Below are 23,060 nucleotides of genomic sequence, written 5' to 3'. Positions count from 1 at the left end.
CCCTCATCCAGTCAAAAATAGCAAACCTTTTTAGTCTTTCCCTTCCCCCGTACATGAAGTGATATTACCCTCATCATTTAGGGGGGGAGGGGGGAAGCCCTTATCCCTCCACTCTTTCCCCATAGAGCCCCTCATACCTTCCCACACCCAAGCAGCTTCCCTCTGAAAAAGAGATATAGCTCCAAAACTATGCATATTACTCCCTATACCCCCCCCCCCCCTTGCCTTTATTAGTATCAAATCTCTTCTCACAGGCCCTTTAAATCTGCCCAGTCATTTGCTTCTTCGGGAGACTGAAAGAAAAGAGACCTATCCTGATACGCCACCCGAAGCTTAGTAGGAAATAACAGACTATACTTCAGTCCAGCCAGTCTTAATCTCTTTTTTATATCCAAATATTTTTTCCTGTGCTCGTTAGTAACCGCTGAATAATCCGTGAATAGTCTTAGTCTTGTGACTGTACACATACTGTACATTGTGGGGCACAGTGTAGAGGTATACTGTATATTGTGTGGCACAGTGTAGCGGTATACTGTATATTGTGGGGCACAGTGTAGAGGTATACTGTATATTGTGTGGCACAGTGTAGAGGTATACTGTATATTGTGTATCATATGAAGCAGAGCTGGGTGTGCTGGGGCAGCTATCATTTATAGAGATATAGTAGAGCTGAGTGTGCTGGTGCAGCTGTCATGTGTATTAGATGTAGCAGTGCTGGGTGTGTTGGGGCAGCTGTCATGTGTATAGATGTAGCAGAGCTGAGTGTGCTGGGACAGCTGTCATATAGAGATATAGCACTGCTGGGTGTGTTAGGGCAGCTGTCATGTGTATCATATGTACAGCTATAACAGTAGAAGTCTCATATTTTTTTCAGTCAGTAGCAAGGCCTTATGGCCGTGTGGTTAAATGCGTTGCCTCTGATACAGAAGGTCGTGGGTTCGAATCCCAGCAGAAGCTTTTCTGAAATACAGCCTGAGTCCATATATGGATATTACAGGGCGGGACACAGGAAGAGGCTGCATCGCAGTGCTACTGATACAGAAGGTCGTGGGTTCGAATCCCAGACACATCTTTCCCTCTCCTGAGGACGGCAATACAAATGATTCGTAAATGCCGTCCTGCTGGTGTCACCCCCATCAATGGTGTCACCCGGTGCGGTCCGCACCCCCCTTGCAACGCCACTGGTCTTGTCCCCTCAATCTGAAATTTATCAGAGAATTTAGACTCTTGCAAAATAGCATCCCAATCTTTAGAGAGAAGAAACTTAACCAGAATTGATCTTAGATAATCCCCTGGTACTCTCTTTTTACTAGAAACCCTATGGGCTCTCTCTATACCAAAAAAGTTAGAAAGCGTTCCAGGCTTACAGTTCTCAGTCAAGAAACCATTTCTCCATAAATTCAACACAATTAGATCCCTCTGTGCCCTCTGGTATTCCCACACATCTCAGATTTGTTCTTCTTGTCCTATCTTCTAGATCTATTAGTTTATTCTCCATTTCCACCTTTGTTTGTTTTAGAGATGCTACATCCTTCTCCAATTTTATGTATTAAATCTTCCAGTACCGATGTTCTACTCTCCATTTCCTGCAGACGTTCTCTCAACTTTACTAAATCATCTCTAATCAAGCTCACGTCTGTTTGTACCGTCCCAATCTGGGTTACTAATTTCCCCATCACATTTCCAAGTCTAGTCACAATATAAAAAGTCTCTTTAACCATTTTAACATTAATTTCAGTTGTCACATCATTCATTTCCTGTCCCCTTGAATCATTTAGCGTCAGATTTTCTTTCAACTGAGGATCTAATCCCTCTATTGACTCTTTCTCACAATCAGCGGACCTCAATGTGGGGGTTGTAGGGATCAAATACTTATTTAAAGCATTTTGTTTCTGCCTAGTTTCCAGCCCAGTTCCAGATCTTCTATTATTACTGGGCCCCTGCTGATCCTCCCTTTTTTTGCGGCATTAGGCATTAAAAAAAATAATAATAAAAAAATAGACAAGGGAGTGTATCCCAAATAATAAAAAATGAAAAGCCAATACAGAGTCACAATTCTCAGCAAGTCTACAAATATGGCAGCTTTTATATTAAGTGACAGATGGCAAACAGAAAGCGACTACTGAACCCCACAGATCAGTCTTCCAACCCACATCAGAGGCAGCGATAGAAACCCAGGATTAATAGCTTAAAGGTTAGGGATTAGCAGGTTAATTCCAGGCAAAGTTCCTTAGTCAGAGGTTAGCAAATGTATAAGGAGGAGCACATACGGTTAATGATAGCAAACAAAAGTAAGTAGACCCCTTTTTCTCAATCATTTGTGGGGGAGACCCCTTTAGGAAGAAAGTTTGTGTACTTATGAGGGGGGGCACGTACTATTAGTCATAAAAAACACAGTCCACAACCCCCTTTTCCTCAATCAATCCTGGGAAAGACTCCTCTAACCTCCAGCCACCACCTCCAGCAAAGCTTCTTCTCCTCCTCCTTCCAAAGCACGCGCCTCCACCAACCACACTGACCCGAACACCTCCGGACGCTCTGCTCAGGGCAGGACTCGGCGGGATTCGAATAAGCTGAGCAGCGCTGGTCAACTGCCTCGCCTCACTCCCAGTCCTCACCGCATCCAGGCACCTGGCGTCTCCAGCGTGCTCCGCGTCTCCAACATCACCGCATGGCCTACTAGCTCCACAACAGATAGCAAGGGCGAGGGGGAGAAGCAGTGCTTAGCGTCTCACGTCAGACGCTCCCATGCCCCAAAACAGTAAATGTGGATTTACACGAACCAATAATCGCCCAGATAATCAAGAGCAACCTGTTCCCGATAATCTGGCCATCTAAATGTGCTGCCGATCACCCAATGAAGGAGCGAAATGATTGTTCATAGGGTGATCCTAACGTTCATGCAGGCACCATCAGTCATCGTTTCTGGGCAGCAGATTGTGCCGTCTAAACAGCGATCTGCTGCTCAGAAACAATGATTCTGTATGGAGGAGAGGGATTGCTATAGCAATCCCTCGTCCTCATACTGTGAAGGAGATCACACCATGTAAATGCAGAGGTCTCCTTCACTGAGCAAGTAGCCGACTGTTGGGAAGGAACGCTTCCTACCAGACAATCGTCCACTCCATCGGCCCCTGTAAACCTGACAAGTAGGACCCCACACGACCCCTAAGCACAGAAAGAGCAGAGTTGCACTGCATATTCATTTTGTCAGTTTCCCTTTAACCAAGAAACACCTTTATATACAGTACAGACCAAAAGTTTGGACACACCTTCTCATTCAAAGAGTTTTCTTTATTTTCATGACTATGAAGGCATCAAAACTATGAATTAACACATGTGGAATTATATACATAACAAACAAGTGTGAAACAACTGAAAATATGTCATATTCTAGGTTCTTCAAAGTAGCCACCTTTTGCTTTGATTACTGCTTTGCACACTCTTGGCATTCTCTTGATGAGCTTCAAGAGGTAGTCCCCTGAAATGGTCTTCCAACAGTCTTGAAGGAGTTCCCAGAGATGCTTAGCACTTGTTGGCCCTTTTGCCTTCACTCTGCGATCTAGCTCACCCCAAACCATCTCGAATGGGTTCAGGTCCGGTGACTGTGGAGGCCAGGTCATCTGGCGCAGCACCCCATCACTCTCCTTCATGGTCAAATAGCCCTTACTTTCAAAGTTTTCCCAATTTTTCGGCTGACTGACTGACCTTCATTTCTTAAAGTAATGATGGCCGTTCGTTTTTCTTTACTTAGCTGCTTTTTTCTTGCCATAATACAAATTCTAACAGTCTATTCAGTAGGACTATCAGCTGTGTATCCACCTGACTTCTCCTCAACGCAACTGATGGTCCCAACCCCATTTATAAGGCAAGAAATCCCACTTATTAAACCTGACAGGGCACACCTGTGAAGTGAAAACCATTTCAGGGGACTACCTCTTGAAGCTCATCAAGAGAATGCCAAGAGTGTGCAAATCAGTAATTAAAGCAAAAGGTGGCTACTTTGAAGAACCTAGAATATGACATATTTTCAGTTGTTTCACACTTGTTTGTTATGAATATAATTCCACATGTGTTAATTCATAGTTTTGATGCCTTCAGTGCGAACCTACAATTTTCATAGTCATGAAAATAAAGAAAACTCTTTGAATGAGAAGGTGTGTCCAAACTTTTGGTCTGTACTGTATATACTGTATATATTGTCGAGATCTGTACATGTAGGTGGGGTCTGTGATGACATCACAGGCTCCAATAGTTTAAAAGTTCAAATCAAAGTTTATTTAGTCTAACACAATTTTTTTTTAAATCAGATATTTCATAATTAAATTTCTCTATATTACATTGTGGACAACAGGAATTGTCTCTAGCACCAATCCGGTATAGAAACATTGGGGTCCTATAGAGCCTATGTATAAATGGTTTACTTCATTGGGAGACAGATTTGAAACCACTTTCACTACTTCCATCCATTGATGTTCTGTAATCTCTCCCAGATCTGCCTTCCATTTTTCTCAAATATGCAAAGAGGATTTATTTAATTGTTCTGAAACTTACACCTTATATAATTTAGATATACGGCCCTTACCTGTCCCAGGAGTCACTACCAAATCTAGCAATTTATGGGTCATAAATTCAAAAGAGAGTGTTTTCCCCTGAGTCTTTATTGCAGGGATGCTCAACCTCCGGCCCTCCAGCTGTTGCAAAACTACAATTCCCAGCATGCACTAATAGCTGGTGGCTGTCCAGGCATACTGGGAGTTTTAGTTTTGCAACAGCTGGAGGGCCATACAAGGGACATACTTCCAATCTTGCCAATCTGCAGCTCACCCTAACCAGAAGAAACACAAAGAAGAAACATGTTAGCTATACAGTCAGGTCCATAAATATTGGGAGATCGACACAATTCTAACATTTTTGGCTCTTTACACAATGGATTTGAAATGAAACGAGCAAGATGTGATTTAACTGCAGACTGTCAGCTTTAATTTGAGGGTATTTACATCCAAATCAGGTGAACGGTGTAGGAAATACAACAGTTTTCATATGTGCCCCCCACTTGTTAAGGAACCAAAACTAATGGGACAGAATAATAATCATGAATCAAACTTTCACTTTTTAATACTTGGTTGCAAATCCTTTGCAGTCAATTATAGCCTGAAGTCTGAAATGCATAGACATCACCAGACTCTGGGTTTCATCCCTGGTGATGCTCTGCCAGGCCTCTACTGCAACTGTCTTCAGTTCCTGCTTGTTCTTGGGGCATTTTCCCTTCAGTTTTGTCTTCAGCAAGTGAAATGTATGCTCAATTGGATTCTGGTCAGATGATTGACTTGGCTATTGCATAACATTCCACTTCTTTCCCCTAAAAAACTCTTTGGTTGCTTTTGCAGTATGTTTTGGGTCATTGTCCATCTGCACTGTGAAGCACTGTCCAATGAGTTCTGAAGCATTTGGCTGAATATGAGCAGATAATATTGCCCGGAACACTTATGAATTCATCCTGCTGCTTTTGTCAGCAGTCACATCATCAATAAATACAAGAGAACCAGTTCCATTGGCAGCCATAGATGCCTACGCCATGACACTACCACGACCATGCTTCACTGATGAGGTGGTATGCTTAGGATCATGAGCAGTTCCTTTCCTTCTCCATACTCTTCTCTTCCCATCACTCTGGTACAAGTTGATCTTGGTCTCATCTGTCCATAGGATGTTGTTCCAGAACTGTAAAGGCTTTTTTAGATGTCGTTTGGCAAACTCTAATCTGGTCTCCCTGTTTTTGAGGCTCACCAATGGTTTACATCTTGTGGTGAACCGTCTGTATTCACTCTGGTGAAGACTTCTCTTGATTGTTGACTTTGACACACATACACCTACCTCCTAGAGAGTGTTCTTGATCTGGCCAACTGTTGTGAAGGGTGTTTTCTTCACCAGGGAAAGAATTCTTTGGTCATCCACCACAGTTGTTTTCCGTGGTCTTCCGGGTCTTTTGGTGTTGCTGAGCTCACCGATGCGTTCCTTCTTTTTAAGAATGTTCCAAACAGTTGTTTTGGCCACGCCTAATGTTTTTGATATCTCTTTGATAGGTTTGTTTTGTTTTTTTCAGCTTAATGATCGCTTGCCTCACTGATAGTGACAGCTCTTTGGATCTCATCTTGAGAGTTGACAGCAACAGATTCCAAATGCAAATAGCACACTTGAAATGAACTCTGGACCTTTTTCCTGCTCATTGTAATTGGGATAATGAGGGAATAATACACACCTGGCCATGGAACAGCTGAGAAGCCAATTGTCCCATTACTTTTGGCCCCTTAACAAGTGGGAGGCACATATGCAAACTGTTGTAATTTCTACACCGTTCACCTGATTTGGATGTAAATACCCTCAAATAAAGCTGACAGTCTGCAGTTAAAGCATATCTTGTTCATTTCATTTCAAATCCATGGTGGTGGTGTATAGAGCCAAAAATGTTACAATTGTGTCGATGTCCCAATATTTATGGACCTGGCTGTACAGTCACAGTGCTTTTCCACATATCACCTAAAAGAGATTAAAATCCTACAAATAATTCCCCTATAAAAGCACATATACTAAGAAAAAGGGGATCCCTTAGCTCCTAAAGGTGACTTACATTGAACTCTATAATTAACCCTCTTGGCTGTAATGATTGCAGTGTATGAATCCATTTCAGCTCCTTCTTACGCAATAAGCCTTCCCTGTCACCACCTTTATGAAGAGGGGGCACACAGTCAATCTCAATTGGTTAACAGAAGTGTTTCGTAATTGGTAACTCCATAACCTCTTTCCTGATTGTACTTTTATGTTTATTAATCCTCTCTCTGATCTCCATAGTCATTTCTCCCACATAAATCAGGCTGCAGGGGCACTGTATTGTGTTCACCACATAATCCAATCTACATGTATATCTCTCTTTGATCCTATAGATCTCTCCACTGTAGGGGAAGGTAAATGTGTCACCTTTTAACATGTTTCCACAGTTGCAACATCCCAAACATGGAACATTTCCTTTTTTAGGTTTCATAACAAATGTCTGACCATCTTTTTTCATTGATCAGATTTGATTAATCTATCCTTCAGATTTCTATTCCATCTATATGACATTAATGGATTCTGCTTGAACTCTATCACATTCGGGAAACCCTTCTCAAGCATCGACCAATCCTGCCTCAAAAGTTGTGCTATTTTGGGGCTTAAATGTCCAAATGTAGAAACAAAGGGTATACGTGACCCCTTATCTTTCCCCTTCCTCATACTTGTTTCAATTTGTTTCTCTCCTTTATCAAGTACTATTTGCGTGCCAAGTCTGCGCAAGAGGCCATCCGGATATCCCCATTGCGCAAATCTGGCACACATTTCATCAACTCTCGTCTGTAATTTCTTTTCATCCAACACAATCCGCCTTACTCTCAGAAGTGGACTCCATGGTAAAGAGTCAATCATATGTTTTGGGTGGTTACTCCAGTAGTATAACACATTATTCCTATCTGTTGTTCTTTGCGTTCTCTCTGGTTAAGGTGAGCTGCGGATTGACAAGATTGGACGTCTCCCAAAGGTGTGAATGTGAAATTGGAGCACACAGATGGAACCCTACCGATGGTGGGTGTCTTTCTGTAGTGCCGCAACATGAGTGGTGGGTATCGTAGAAATATGATGCCTACTACTGGATGGGCGTTGCTGACCATTACACACAGGAGGAGATCGAGAATAGATGAACTCATGTATGTATATTGTGCTTGCTGATAAAGTTGTGTGAAAAGCACAACTTTATGCTGCCCAAAAACGATAATTTTAATGCCTGCATGAATCACTGTTTCGCCTGATGAATGATTGTTTCATCCGTTTATCTGATAATCGGCTACACCTTTAGATAGGGAGATTATTGGGAATGTTCATCCCCAACAATCGGGCCATGTAAAGCCACCATTAGGCTTTATTCATATCACATTCAAGCCCTACATTTGCCTAAACATCTCGAAAGCTCTGGATGTACACACAGATGCTAAATATATCCATAGAGTTCTGTTCAATGGAGATCAAAATAGTGTCATAATTGCTAAAGATTTAGGTTCGGTCCTAAGAGTCTAAATTTTATTGGTTAAACTGCCATATTCTTGCAGACTCAAAACTTGCAAGTTGAGATGATGAGAGGCATAGTGGCTGATATGGGGGCTGATGAGAGATATGGGGGATGATGAGAGGCATGGGGGTTGATGAGAGGCATGGGGGTTGATGAGAGGCATGGGGGTTGATATGGGGCTGATAAAAGGCATGGGGGCTGGTGAGAGGCAAGGGGGCTGATATAGGGGCCGATGAAAGGCATGGGGGCTGATATAAGGCAATGGGGGCTGGTGAGAGGCAGGGGGATGATATGGGGCTGATGAGAGACATAGGGGCTGATATGGGGGCTGATGAGAGGCTTGGGGGCTGATGAGAGGCATGGAGCCTGATATGAGGCAATGGAGCTGATATGAGGCAATAGAGGCATGGGGGCTGATATGAGGCAATGGGGCTGATGAGAGGCATGGGGGCTGATATGAGGCAATGGGGGGTCTTATCTGAGGTCTGATTGGGGGTCATTCACATTAAGGTGTGATTGGGGGTCTGATCTGAGGTCTTATTGGGTCTTATTAGCATTGGGGGTCTGATTGGGGCTGTCAGCTGAGGTCTGATGAACATTGGGGGTCTGATTGGTGGTCTGACCTGAGGTCTAATGAAATTTTTTTTTTTCTTATTGTCCTTCTCTAAAACCAAGGTCTTATGGGCTGGTGTGTTTTATAGGGTGGAAAATATGTTAGATAGATAGATAGATAGATATGGTACCCTTTACTTAATATTTTGAGACTTCTGCACCTGTCCATTTATTTTGGCCCACTTCTCATGAGCAAACTACTCCAGCTGTTTCAGGTTTGAAGGGTGCCTTCTCCAGACTGCATGTTTCAGCTCATTCTGCAGATGTTCTATAGGATTTAGATCCGGACTCATAGAAGGCCACTGCAAAATAGTTCAGTGCTTTGCTCTTAGCCGTTCTTCAATGTTTTTAGCTGTGAGTTTTATCTTGTTGGAGGACCGATGACCTGCGACTGAGATTGAGCTTTCTGGGCAGCACATTTCACTCCAGTATGCCTTGATAGTCTAGAGATTTCATTGTACCCTGTGCCAAATGCCTCAAAACAGCCCTAAAACATAACGGAGCCGCCTCCATGTTCACAGTAGGTACAATGTTCTTTTCTTTGTATGCTTTAATTTTGCATTTGTGAACATAGAGCTGATGTGACTTACCAAAAAGCTCCTGTTATGTCACATCTGTCCAAAGGACATTCTACCAGAAGTTTTGTGGCTTGTAATATGCATTTTGACAAATTCCAGTCTCGCTTTTTTATGATTTGCTTTCAACAATGGTTTCCTCCTTGATCGTCTTCCATTAGGTCCACGTTGGGTAAAACAGCAACTAATGGTGCAATCCGACTCTGATTTACCTTGACCTTGGAGTTCACCTCTAATCTCTGGAAATTGTTTTGGGCTATTTGGTTACCATTTGTATTATCCGTCTCTTCAATTTGTCACCATTTTTCCTCTTGCGGCCATGTCCAGGGAGGTTAGATACAGTAACAAGAATATCAAGCTGTTTGTAGATGGTCTTATAGCCTTTACCTTAATTATGTTTGTCTATAATTTTCTCTCTAACCTCCTGAGACAACTCTCTCCTTAGCTTTCTTTGGTCAATGTTCAGTGTGGTACGCACGATGATACCAAACAGAACATTGACTACCTTTTACCCTCTGAGAAGGCAGACTGACCGATTACAAGTTTGGAGACACACGTGATGCTAATTACAGGACACACCTTAATTTAAAATGTCCCTATGGGGCCTCCTAAATTTTCCTTCTAGTGCATCTAGTCTTTCCAAAACTTTCCTACCTACCCACTTGATCATAGTGGCCAAATTATTATTACTACTCCACTGGTTAAGCCCTGTTCAGATGTGGTTGGGACAAGATCCAGCAGATTTGTTGACCTGCGAAGCTCTCTTGCTGGGAGGCTTGGTGACATGACAAGTTTCTCAAATTGTGGGGTCCATGGAAGGCCTAGTCTGTGTCCACAGGGTCCACTGCCAGTAATGTGGATGCACCCATTAGACTGTCCTCAGTTAAGGGGATTGTCTAACATGTCAGTCATCTTATCCACTGCTCTTGTAAATCTGCCATACTTGAATTTTCAGTTTTGTGTATAGATTTGTGTTTTAGGTGTTGATGTTCCCACACCTTTATTTGTTTGCCATAATCTTAAATGTTGAATTAAAAAATATATATAATATCCCTATGGTCCAATTATCTTCAAGCTTTTCAAGGGGTACCACATCATTTTTTTTCCAGGCTAGTTTCATTCGTTTTTTTTTTTTTTTTTATGATTCTGTTGAACCACAATTCAAAAGTCAATTCAAAAGCAATGTCTGATTTTACATATTTATTTATTATTACTTTTGTCAGTTTCAAGTTATTTCAGTGACTATTGTGGGTTTTCTTTCTTTAACCGAAGGGTACCAACAATTGTGTCCATATGTGTAGATATTAGATAGATAGATAGATAGATAGATAGATAGATAGATAGATAGTCTGCACATCTGTGCTGGTTTATGTCAGTTAACCTAAATAATCTATTTATAAAGGCAAACAAATCTCAAAGACTGCAGATACCTGAGAAAATAATATTGATTTTGCCTAAGTATTTTAAGCAGATAGCTGTTAGAATAGGCGTTGGAATGCATTCTGTGCATGAAACCAATTTCTCCCTCCTTACTGGATAACTACAAAATTCCACATGGTCTGAGCGACTTTCACACAGGCATTACAGAGCTCTCACTGGCAGTATTACTCAAATGTTTCTGCAAAGGGTGGAGTGTGGAATACGAATGCACTGGTTCATATTAACAATCAATAAATCTAGGCCTGGCGGCTGGTATCATGGTTGGTTCAGGGGTTATTATCTATAAATACTACATACAGAAATGCCTCAAAAAATCCTGTATTCACTATGTCAATGTTCTTACTTTTCAGGGAAAAAAAAGCCCGGAAATGGGTGTGTCTACCTCACGCAATGAACAGTGCCGCCCCCGTCAGTCCCCAATTACTATAAGTACCAAAAAAGTCAAATACGATTCCTCTTTGAAGCCACTGTACATCTACTACGATCCTAAATCATCACGAAGACTTGTTAACGTGGGTCACTGTTTTAATGTGGAGTATGACGACACCAATGATAGGTCAGGTAGGTCACAAACCGAACGATTTACATAATTGAGTAGGGACTATTGCCTCCATGGTGCTGGCTTTAGGTAACGGTAGAAAGGACTACACGCCTGAGGAAGAGACCTATTGATTGTGTTCTCTAGAGTCCGATCTTTTGGGATTATTCAAAAATATAACAAGTTCTGTAGCGTTATGCTTAGTTCATATATGCGTATGTTCACACGTCGTGGATTTGCCAATGGATAATCCAGTGTGAATTTGGAAGATGATCTGCAGGAAAAATCCACGGCTCAGGCCTCATTCATATGACCGTGGGACAGCCGTGCAAACCGGGAAACCACAAAACACAGGCACTGGTCATGTGCATTCCGCATCGCAGTGCAGACCCATTGACTTCAATGGGTCCGCAATCCACAAGATGCGGCCGAAGATAGGACATGTGCTAGCTTTTGTGACTCGGAGGTGTGGACCCAGAAGCACATGGAAACCCTTCCGGAGTGCAAATAGCCGTTGTCCGTGGTTTGAGGGTCCGCAGTTTGCGGTCTGCAAAACGGGCATGGCCAGTGTCGGACTGGGGTGCCTAGGGCCCACCAGTGGAAATCATTCTAGGGGCCCACCCTACAGCTACCAAAAATAAATATTACTAGTTCATTTTTTGGGCTCTTGCAAATGAATATTTGCAGTTTTGCACACAATACAGTGTGCAAAACAGAATGGTATTGTGCACTGCTCTATATCAGATTGTTTCTCGTTAAGCAGCTCATTGCAGTTGATGACCTGATCTGTTAAGGTCCCTTTACACAGGGCGACAGAGCAGGAGATTGTTGGGAAGGAAGCTTTCCTTCCCGACAATTGCCTGCTCTTTAACGGAGGAGAACGCTGTATTTACATGCAGTGATCTCCATTGTATGGGAGCAGTGATCACTACTGTCATTGTTCTTCCCCATACCGACTACTTGTTTGCCGGCAGCAGATCGTGATTACACAGCACAATCTACCAGTAAATGATAACTTTTTGTTGCGCACAAACGATCGAATTACAGTACCCAATGAATGAGCGTTTAGTTCGTTCATCAGGTAATCAGCCTACACGGCATCCACCGCAGCCAGTACGCCCAAGAGCTACTAAAGCGAGCAACATGGTAACCTGTGTCACAGTGAACTACACTGGGACAATATGTCTATTTAAATTTTTATTTTACATAAAAATTCTTTTTTTTCCATTCATGTTTCCATTTCTGAAAGCCATATATTTTTTATTTTTATGCCAATCATCTTGTGTAGGGGCTCCTTTTTTGAAGGAAAGTTGACATATTTATTGTTGCATTTTTCTGGGTGCATATGATTTTTTGATCATTCAATATTACACTTTTTTGCGGCAAGGGGACCAAAACATATATATATATATTTTTTTTATGGCATTCACCTGAGGGGATAGGTCATGTCTAGGGATGAAAGAATCGACTTCAGATGTTTCATTCGCATAAAACTTTGTTTGAATACTGTACGGAGCAAGCAAGTGGTGCCTTGGAACCGAAGTAATAACTTCGGCTCATCGGAGCCAATACATTGTAATACTGTACAAAGCGCTCGCTCCGTACAGTATTGAAACGAAGATTTATGCGAATCGACTTTGATTCGTTCATCCCTAGTCATGTCATATTTTTATAGAGCAGGTAGTTACAGACGCAGCGATACCTAATATGTCTTTTTTTTTTATTTCTGTTAAAGGGGTTGTGTCATCTCAGACATTGGGGGCATATCGCTAGGAAATGCCCCCATTGTCTTATAGATGTGAATCACACTGCTGCGACCCGCACCTATATTGAGAATGGAGCCCCGAAAGTGGTGGAGGGCACCCTGCGCATTGATTTTCTATGGGGTTGCCTCAAATAGCTGAGCACTGGCTCTGCTATTTCCGTCCGGCCCATAGAAGTGAATGGGAGCAGTGGCCTCTCATGCGCAGTGCGCTCCCATTAAATTTTATGCGGAGACCGCTTGGTGGTGGTCGGACCGGAGTCCTCCAGCCATCACCTTGCAGGGCTCCATTGCTGATATAGGTGGGACCCACATCTATAAGACAAGCCATATGCCCCATTGTCTGAGCTCAGACAATCCCCTTACAGTATGTTTTACACAGTGAAAACATTTCTGAAAAGAAAATATCTTTTTGTGTTACCATTTTCTGAAAACCATATTTTTTTTATTTTTTGGGCGATTGTCTTATGTAGGAGTTTGTTTTTTGCAGGATGAGGTGCTGGTTTGATTGGTACCATTTCAAAGTACATACAATTTTTAGATTGCTTGGAATTAGACTTTTTGTAAGGCAAGTTGACCAAAAAATGGCTGTTTTGGCACTGTTTTTATTTAGTTTTTTTTTATGACAATCATCTGGGGGGATAGATCATGTCATATTTTTATAGAACATCGTTACAGACGCAGCGATACCTAATATATGTCTGTTTTTCATTTTTTTCTGTTATTTATAATTTTATATGACTTTATTATGGGAAACCTGTGTTGTTGTTTTTTTACTTGAAACCTAGGTATCCTACAGGTTAATACTAAAAAAAAAACAAAAAAAACAAAAAAAAAACAACTAAAGCACAAAATTAAACCAAAAATACTGTATTTTTTTTACATTTATGTCTACGGAGCTGTGTGAGGACTCATTTTTTGAGGGGCCGATCTGTACTTTATATTGATACCATATGTTGGAGTGTGTATGACTTTTTTAGCGATATTTATTCAAATGTTTGTAGCATGCAATCATAATTGTGATATAAAACTACAGCAAAAACAATTTTTATTAAACTATACATTTACTTATATTATACTGTCTTGGGGGACTAGCAGCAGCCTGTAATGTCCACAACTGAGTCACAGGCAGCTTCTGTTTCATGACAGCAGCACCACCAGCACGTCTGCACACTCAGCAGCACAGTAAAAGCCCGCCGCCGCGCTCTGCAAACTCCAGAATATGGCAGGGCTCTGTGAGGATGCAGCGTGCATGTGTGCAAGCGCAGGCACGTATCAAGAGGTGGGGCCCGTCGCCCACGGAAAGATAGTGCCAGCATCACTGCAGGGCAAGTTTTTTATGTTTTTTTAATAGTATCTGTTTATTGGTTTTCAAAAAACAGACTTACATGTTATACAATACACAGTTACATACTGCAAAAATATCTTAATGGTCGCCACCAAGCACAGGTCATGTTCCAGAATAGAGTGTACAGTCGTGGCCAAAAGTTTTGAGAATTACATAAATATTGGAAATTGGAAAAGTTGCTGCTTAAGTTTTTATAATAGCAATTTGCATATACTCCAGAATGTTATGAAGAGTGATCAGATGAATTGCATAGTCCTTCTTTGCCATGAAAATTAACTTAATACCAAAAAAAACTTTCCACTGCATTTCATTGCTGTCATTAAAGGACCTGAGATCATTTCAGTAATCGTCTTGTTAACTCAGGTGAGAATGTTGACGAGCACAAGGCTGGAGATCATTATGTCAGGCTGATTGGGTTAAAATGACAGACTCGACATGCTAAAAGGAGGGTGATGCTTGAAATCATTGTTCTTCCATTGTTAACCATGGTGACCTGCAAAGAAACGCGTGCAGCCATCATTGCGTTGCATAAAAATGACTTCACAGGCAAGGATATTGTGGCTACTAAGATTACACCTCAATCAACAATTTATAGGATCATCAAGAACTTCAAGGAAAGAGGTGCAATTCTTGTTAAGAAGGCTTCAGGGCGTCCACGAAAGTCCAGCAAGCGCCAGGATCATCTCCTAAAGAGGATTCAGCTGCGGGATCGGAGTGCCACCAGTGCAGAGCTTGCTCAGGAATAGCAGCAGGCAGGTGTGAGCGCATCTGCACACACAGTGAGGCGAAGACTTTTGGAAGATGGCCTGGTGTCAAGAAGGGCAGCAAAGAAGCCACTTCTCTCCAAAAAAACCCATCAGGGACAGATTGATCTTCTGCAGAAAGTATGGTGAATGGACTGCTGAGGACTGGGGCAAAGTCATATTCTCCGATGAAGCCTCTTTCCGATTGTTTGGGGCATCTGGAAAAAGGCTTGTCCGGAGAAGATGAGGGTCAGCGCTACCATCAATCCTGTGTCATGCCAACATTAAAGCATCCTGAGACCATTCATGTGTGGGGTTGCTTCTCATCCAAGGGAGTGGGCTCACTCACAATTTTGCCCAAAAACACAGCCATGAATAAAGAATTGTACCAAAACACCCTCCAACAGAAACTTCTTCCAACAATCCAACAACAGTTTGGTGAAGAACAATGCATTTTCCAGCACGATGGAGCACTGTGCCATAAGGCAAAAGTGATAACTAAGTGGCTCGGGGACCAAAATGTTGACATTTTGGGTCCATGGCCTGGAAACTCCCCAGATCTTAATCCCATTGAGAACTTGTGGTCAATCCTCAAGAGGCGGGTGGACAAACAAAAACCCACTAATTCTGACAAACTCCAAGAAGTGATTATGAAAGAATGGGTTGCTATCAGTCAGGAATTGGCCCAGAAGTTGATTGAGAGCATGCCCAGTCGAATTGCAGAGGTCCTGAAAAAGAAGGGCCAACACTGCAAATACTGACTCTTTGCATAAATGTCATGTAATTGTTAATAAAAGCCTTTGAAACGTATGAAGTGCGTGTAATTATATTTCACTACATCACAGAAACAACTGAAACAAAGATCTAAAAGCAGTTTAGCAGCAAACTTTGTGAAAACTAATATTTGTGTCATTCTCAAAACTTTTGGCCACGACTGTACTACAGGAGATTCCTGCCTGAAGTCAACTCGCTAGCGAACCATGGTGATAAGCACAGTGTGCTGGATCACACTCACACCAACAAACATTCAACCAAACACACCATTCCTCCACGGGTCAACACATGAACCAAAATCTCATCAAAGTGTCACTGTTTGCGCATTGATCCAAGGATTCCATATTTTAATGCAGCGATCAGGAGTATTCCTATGCTCAAAGACCAGCTGATAAAGCTCCAGGTCTGAGTTAACTAGTTGAATCCAGTGTTTTAAAGTGGGAACCTTAGGGGCTTTCCAGTTCAAAAGTATGGTTTTTCTAGCGTAGTAAAGAAGTAACCTATATAGTCTCCTACCATATTTGGTGGGGATTATATCATTAACAATTCCCAACAGACTTGACTGCGGAGTACAAATCTCCGGAAACCCCACCTTTGAATGCAAATAGGCATGTATCTGTGCCCAAAAGTTTTGAATAACCGGACATTGCCACACCATGTGAAAGAAGTAGCCGTCTCCTGATCCACAGCGCGTACATTGAGGAGTGGCTAATCTGAGCATCTTGAATAATCTACTAGGTGTGAAGTATACTCTGTGCAACCATTTCAATTGTATGAGTTGATACCTGGCGCTAATAACAGTTGATCTCCATGTCTGGCTCAGTTCCTTCACATGGTGGGTCTCTAACTCTATCACATCTCACCTCCATTTACCAAAGGACCTATCCATCGGAGAATCTAATGTCACCATTAGTACAGCATACAAGGTAGACACTGGTTTGTCTAGATGAGTCCACCTTATTGTTGCCTCCACCGGACCGCAGTCTAACTCCAGTGGTCCTCTGCCAAATTGGGCACTGCAGGCATGTCAAAGCTGGAAGTATCTATACAGAGAGTGTTGGGGTAATTGAAATTCTTGCTTAAGGCTACTAAACGACCTGAATAAACCCTTTTCGTATAATTGAGTGAGGTATCGTAAGCCCCTCTGAGGCCAGAACTCAAAGTCCGGGAGAGACATCAATTCCAGAAGGACTTTGTTCCTCCATAGGGGTAAATATGGTGACCAGCTCTCCCCACTCTCTTGCGCTACATGTACCTTCACTCTCTTATTCCAGATTGCTAACGTCGCAGCCATTGCAGGTGTGAAGATATGCGCTGCATAGGCCCCCTATCTGTATGCTAAATTTGCGAGAGCTTCAAAAGACCCCACTAGAGCCGCTTCTAAAACAACTGCCGGGTTGCTCGCATCAGCTCTGACCCACCATTGTACCGACCCACCAAGCTCAATTGTACCGCTTCATAATAGAGAGAAAGATTCGGCAGCGCTAAGCCACCCCGCCCATAAGATGCCTGGAGGGTTTGTTTTGCTATTCTGGGGGATTGATTACGCCACAGAAAAGGGGTGAACATCTTGTCCAGCAGTGAGAAATGCTTTTTGGGTAGAGACATTGGTGCCGCCCTATATAAGTATAACAATTTTGGCAATCATTTTAATAATGTTCACACGTCCCACTAAAGTTAGAGGCAAATTTACCCAGGCTTCCAATTTCCTAGCAATATAAGCCATCGTAGGCACTATGTTTAGTTGGTAAAACTTTGTAGAGTCTTTATGGATGATGACCCCTAAGTATTTGAATTGTTCTACTATTTGCAATTTAGATTGTCTACAGACTCGGGTGGGATTATCATCATCTATCAGGCAGAGACTTGACTTGCTCCAGTTCACCCGTAGCCCAGAAAATCGCCCAAATTCGTCCACTGTATCCAGGGGGGCAGACAAGGAGCTATCAGGGTTTGCTAGATATACCAACATGTCGTCTGCGTATAAAGAAAGTTTCTCCGTTATTCCCGCCACCTCCCATCCCTCTATAGCTGAATTAGATTAAATTAGCAATGACAGAGGTTCCATTGTCAATGCAAAGAGTAAAGGGGAAAGCGGACAACCCTGTCTAGTGCCTCTCCCTAAAGGGAAGGGGTCAGAAACATACCCATTGACTTTTACCCTGGCAGTTGGAGAGTTATAGAGTATCCGCAGCCATCGCAAGAAATTCGGTGGAAATCCCATTCGCTGAAGCGTGGCCCACATGAAACCCCATTCCACCGAATCAAATGCTTTTTCATTATCTAGCGATGCTAGGGTTCTCCCACCCCTGTTATCATGTTGGACCTGCAGGTTGGTATATAGTCGCCTCAAGTTAATATCCGTGGTTCTCCTAGGCATGAAGCCCGACTGGTCTACCCCTACAACAGAGAGGATGACATCTCGCAACCGTAGCGACAGTACTTTTGCCAATATCTTAGCATCTAGATTCAGCAATGATATGGGTCTATATGAGCTACACTGCTCTGGAGGCCTCCCAGGCTTATGGATCACCACAATAGTGGCTTCAGTGAAGGAGGAGGGCAAAACGCCCCGATCAAAAGCATAGGCAAATAGCTTCCCAAGTCTGGTACTGTGTTCTTTAGGATTGAGCTTATACCACTCAGCCGGGAAGCCATCCGGACCAGGAGCCTTCCTTACAGCAAGAAAACTAATAGATAATTCAATTTCAGCATCAGTAATGTTTGCCGCTAACGCCTCCCCATCTCCCCTTGCCAGGGTGGGGATTCGAATTCCAGCTAGGAAGTCATCCATGTCTGTTGTAGTGCCGATAGCCTTAGAGGCATACAAGGAAGAATAATAAGAAGCAAATTGACGACACACCTCCTCAGGCTCAGTCACCAATACCCCCTGGTCTGACATGATTCCTGCAACTACCGTCTGAGGGGATTCTGTGCGGGCTAGATACGCTAGAGCTCTACCATTTTTGTCTCCCTCTGAGAAGATCGAATGTTTCTGGGCTAACAGTTTCTTTTGGGTGTATTCCATGAGATGTAGGCAAAACCTACGCTGCGCCTCTAGCCAGGACCCCTTAATGTCATTATTCGGATCCCTTAAGTACTGTTGCTCCTTGTTAGAGACTTCCGTCTCAAGTTTAGTCCTCGTGGAGCGTAGTTCCTTTCTCTGTGTCGCTATAGCAGTTATTAGTGACCCTCTCATAACAGATTTGAAAGCATCCCACTCCATCAAGGGATCTGAGGACCCCTCATTATTCGTCCAATATTGTACCATACTATCATAGTTACTAGCCTCCACCGGAAGAACATCAAGCCACATCGGGTTCAATCGCCACCACCTAGTAGGAGGGGTTATAGGCTGTGATAGAACCAATAAAAGGGGAGCGTGATCAGAAAGCCCCCTAGGTAAGTAATCACTATTCTTAAGATAAGGTAATAGACCTGTGTTTATAAAAACTAAGTCTAGACGAGACTTAGATCCGGTGGAGGCAGAGCAACACGAGTATTGTAGAAGAGCGGGATGAAGTTGCCACCAAGCTTCCACAAGACAATTTGCTTCCGCCCAATTTGCGGGTGCCCCATAATAAGGAGAGGGATTCCTGGGAACATAGCTATCTTACTCATGATAAGGTCTAATATATCTCTATGAAAAGGGGGTGGTACATATACACCAACAATTAGATATTGCAACCCTCTAATGTGCGCATGCAGGAGTACATATCTATCGAAGTTGTCTATTTGAACAGATATCAGCTGAAAGGGAAGACTTTTAGCAATTAGGATAGAAACTCCCCGTGCATAGTTGGAATACACTGCATGGTAAACTGACCCCACCCATGGGCGTCTAAGAGCTAGAACTTTTTGGCCACTTAAATGTGTTTCTTGTAATATCACTATGTCAGGGTTATATCCTTTCAAATAATTGAAGACTAATGAACGTTTGACCTTATCATTGAGACCCCTAACGTTCCATGACACCACTTAACTAATGCCATTACGCCACCAAAGAAATGTATCAGTAACCTGCGGACCCGTGAAGGAATAAACATTCACATACATACATACATACGACAACATACAAATACAGATAAACTGCTCCCAACTCTCATAAACACCCACCCTGCCCTATCCTTCCCAACATGGATGAGCCTAGTCCCTCAAGTAGAACAAGAACTCTCGGGTTTAGAATAACCTCTAACCTACACTCCCGCTCCCTACATAAGTATCAGTGTACTCATATAGAGCCACAAGAAGAAGTGGGATATAAACAGAAAACACTTAACTCCTAAACTAGCGTATCTCCTCACTCAAAAATTATTTTTGGCTGCCCGCCAACCTTTGCATAACTTATACCTCAGTTATGTGAACCGAACATTGAGAACACATAAGATACTTAGAGATAACAAGGCCTTCAAATATCTACGTCTAGATCTCTCTCCGTTCAACGGCGCGGTCTGACATCTGGCAGCTTGTCAATCCAATCTGTAGCTGCTTCAGGGGATTCGAAAAAGCGTACAGTCTCTCCATCTTGAACTCGAAGTCTAGAAGGATACATCATGGCGTACTTAATGTGCAGATCTCGTAGAAGCGCCCGAACCTTATTAAATTGCCGCCTCCTTTTTTGAACTTCTGAGGTAAAATCTGGATAAAAGGATAATCGGACATTTTCATATGTAACTGTGCCTTTTTGCCGAGCTGCTAACAGGATAGCGTCTCTGTCCCTATAGTTTAGGACTTTCATGATGAACGGTCTTGCAGGGGCACCCGCGGGGAGCGGTTTTATTAGGACCCTATGGGCCCTTTCAATGACGAAACAAGTGGAGAGGGTCGCAGGCTGTAGAACATCTCTTATCAGCTGTTCGGCAAAAATTTCAGGAGTGTCCACCTCAGCTCTTTCAGGCAAGCCTAAGATACGAACATTATTCCTCCTGCTTCTGTTTTCTGCATCTTCAGCCCTGGCTTGCAGCATCTTAACTTGCTGCTGTAGTTGTCTGGTGTCAGCCTCTCCAGCTCGAGCCAAATCTTCCACATCCCCCAATCTGCGCTCTGCTGCGGCGGTTCTTTCACGTATTTTATCAAAATCATGCCGTAGGCAAGTCAGATCAGACTGAACATGATCTATCTTGGCAATAAGAGTCGCCTGACATGTCGCTATTGCCTTCATTATCTGGGATGTGCCCACCGAACCAGCTACCGCTTCAGGATCCATATCCCCTTGTTCCGTTTGGCTTTCAGTATCCATGTAGGATTTAGCAGCCGGGGGAGCAGCAGGAGTATTGGTTTTGCGGCCCATATAAAGCAGGCTCTCACGTGCTGATGCAATAGTGTACAGATAAGATTAACTCTGTCAACTCTGCCTTGGGCTTACTGTTACTCAGTTGTATTAGGATAACAGACACTCAGTGGTATAGAGAGAAATAGGAGAAGTCACTGGACGCAGACACCTACAGTACAGATCAAAAGTTTGGACACATCTTCTCATTCAAAGAGTTTTCTTTATTTTCATGACTATGAAGGCATCAAAACTATGAATTAACACATGTGGAATTATATACATAACAAACAAGTGTGATACAACTGAAAATATGTCATATTCTAGGTTCTTCAAAGTAGCCACCTTTTGCTTTGATTACTGCTTTGCAGACTCTTGGCATTCTCTTGATGAGCTTCAAGAGGTAGTCCCCTGAAATGGTCTTCCAACAGTCTTGAAGGAGTTCCCAGAGATGCTTAGCACTTGTTGGCCCTTTTGCCTTCACTCTGCGGTCCAGCTCACCCCAAACCATCTCAATTGGGTTCAGGTCCGGTGACTGTGGAGGCCAGGTCATCTGGCGCAGCACCCCATCACTCTCCTTCATGGTCAAATAGCCCTTACTTTCAAAGTTTTCCCAAAAGTCAGCGCAGTTTTTTTTTTATTGCCTGTGAATGGGGTGTACAATATCCTAATCACTTGCGCTGAATGCAGAAAGTTAGTGAATCGATGCATGGAATTTGTGCTAAAAATCCTGAACCTGTGAACAGACCCTGATGCTTATTTTCTTGTGTGTTTCAGTTTTAGGTCAAGGACCATTGATTGGTTATCATCGCTTGCGTCAGTTTCATTTTCACTGGGGTTTTTCTGACAAGGATGGCTCGGAGCATGTAATAGACGGGCAGGAATATCCCGCTGAGGTAAGACAATGTGGTCTCAGGAAAAAAAAAATCATGTAATCAGTAGTTTAAAAGCTGTTATCCTCAGGGGTTGACTGACTATATACCTCACAGGGAAATTTCACGGTGGGCTGATAACCAGGGAGCTGCCTGAGCCCTCCTCATGGCTGCTGACCAGGGACATAATGATCTGATGCTCTCAGCATTAATGCTAGCAACATCAGTACTTGTGCAATGGCCAGCAGCCGCAGGTGTCCTCCTGAACTCATCTGTATCGCCATCCTCAGTATGACAATAGGGCAGTTTTTTAATGCTGCACTGTGGTATTTGGTTCTGCTGGGGCGGTATTTTGTGCTGCACTATAGTATTGCTGGCCCTGCCTACTTTTCTTGTCCCTGCCTACTTGTGGCTTTTGTTGGCCTTGCTCCATTGTCAATTTCGACTTGTCTACAACTTGGGGCCACTTTTAGTTTTTTTCCAGGGCCACTTGAGTTCGCAGTCAGCCCCTGGTTATACTAACCTCTCATGCACTGATAGTCATTGAAAGAAAATAATTTTCATACCTATAGATGGGAGCTCATTGCTTACAGAGGTGTAAAAGCCCAATGCATTGTATGTACATATGTTTAGTAAGACTTATATATGCATGCACACTAACTTGATCTTGACCCTGAGATGTAGTCATCTTTTCCTGCAGGACAGCACATTTCATCCCTGCTTATAGGATTTCAGTCTTTAATTTTACACTTCAGTATGATTCCTCTTATGTCCCGTCTAGTGTTGAGCAAGCATGCTCGGCTGAACTGCTGTCCGGCTCGAGCATCGATATGCTCGGCACATCCGAGTGCTCGGCCGAATATTGTGGGTGCCCGAGTACAAATTTATACAATGAAAGTCAATGGGAGACCCGAGCATCAAACCAGGCACCCCCTGCTCTGAAGAAGAGAGGGTGTCTGGTTCACAAAAAAAGGTTAGAAATTGATGTAAACCCCATCAACATGGTTTGGAAACAGCATTAAGAGGATT

The 23,060-nt window shown here is 42.9% G+C and overlaps 1 protein-coding gene across 5 annotated transcripts in view; it reads left to right on the top strand.

Annotated features, from left to right (window-relative positions):
- The window catches only part of LOC121001285 (carbonic anhydrase 13-like), an 86,482-nt gene that overhangs the window by 22,118 nt on the left and 41,304 nt on the right, over positions 1 to 23,060 (top strand). For all 5 annotated transcript variants that reach the window (XM_040432281.1, XM_040432284.1, XM_040432282.1 and 2 more), the window contains 2 exons: positions 11,076 to 11,286; positions 21,937 to 22,055. In XM_040432281.1, the coding sequence (XP_040288215.1) occupies positions 11,094 to 11,286; positions 21,937 to 22,055 (312 nt within the window). In that variant the 5' untranslated portion in view covers positions 11,076 to 11,093. The remainder of the gene's footprint in view (positions 1 to 11,075; positions 11,287 to 21,936; positions 22,056 to 23,060) is intronic.

This window comes from Bufo bufo, chromosome 5 (genome assembly GCF_905171765.1).
Source record: "Bufo bufo chromosome 5, aBufBuf1.1, whole genome shotgun sequence".
In the NCBI taxonomy this organism is placed as follows: Eukaryota; Metazoa; Chordata; class Amphibia; order Anura; family Bufonidae; genus Bufo; species Bufo bufo.
Note: the sequence above shows the minus strand (reverse complement) of the source record. Positions and strands in the feature narration are given on the sequence as shown.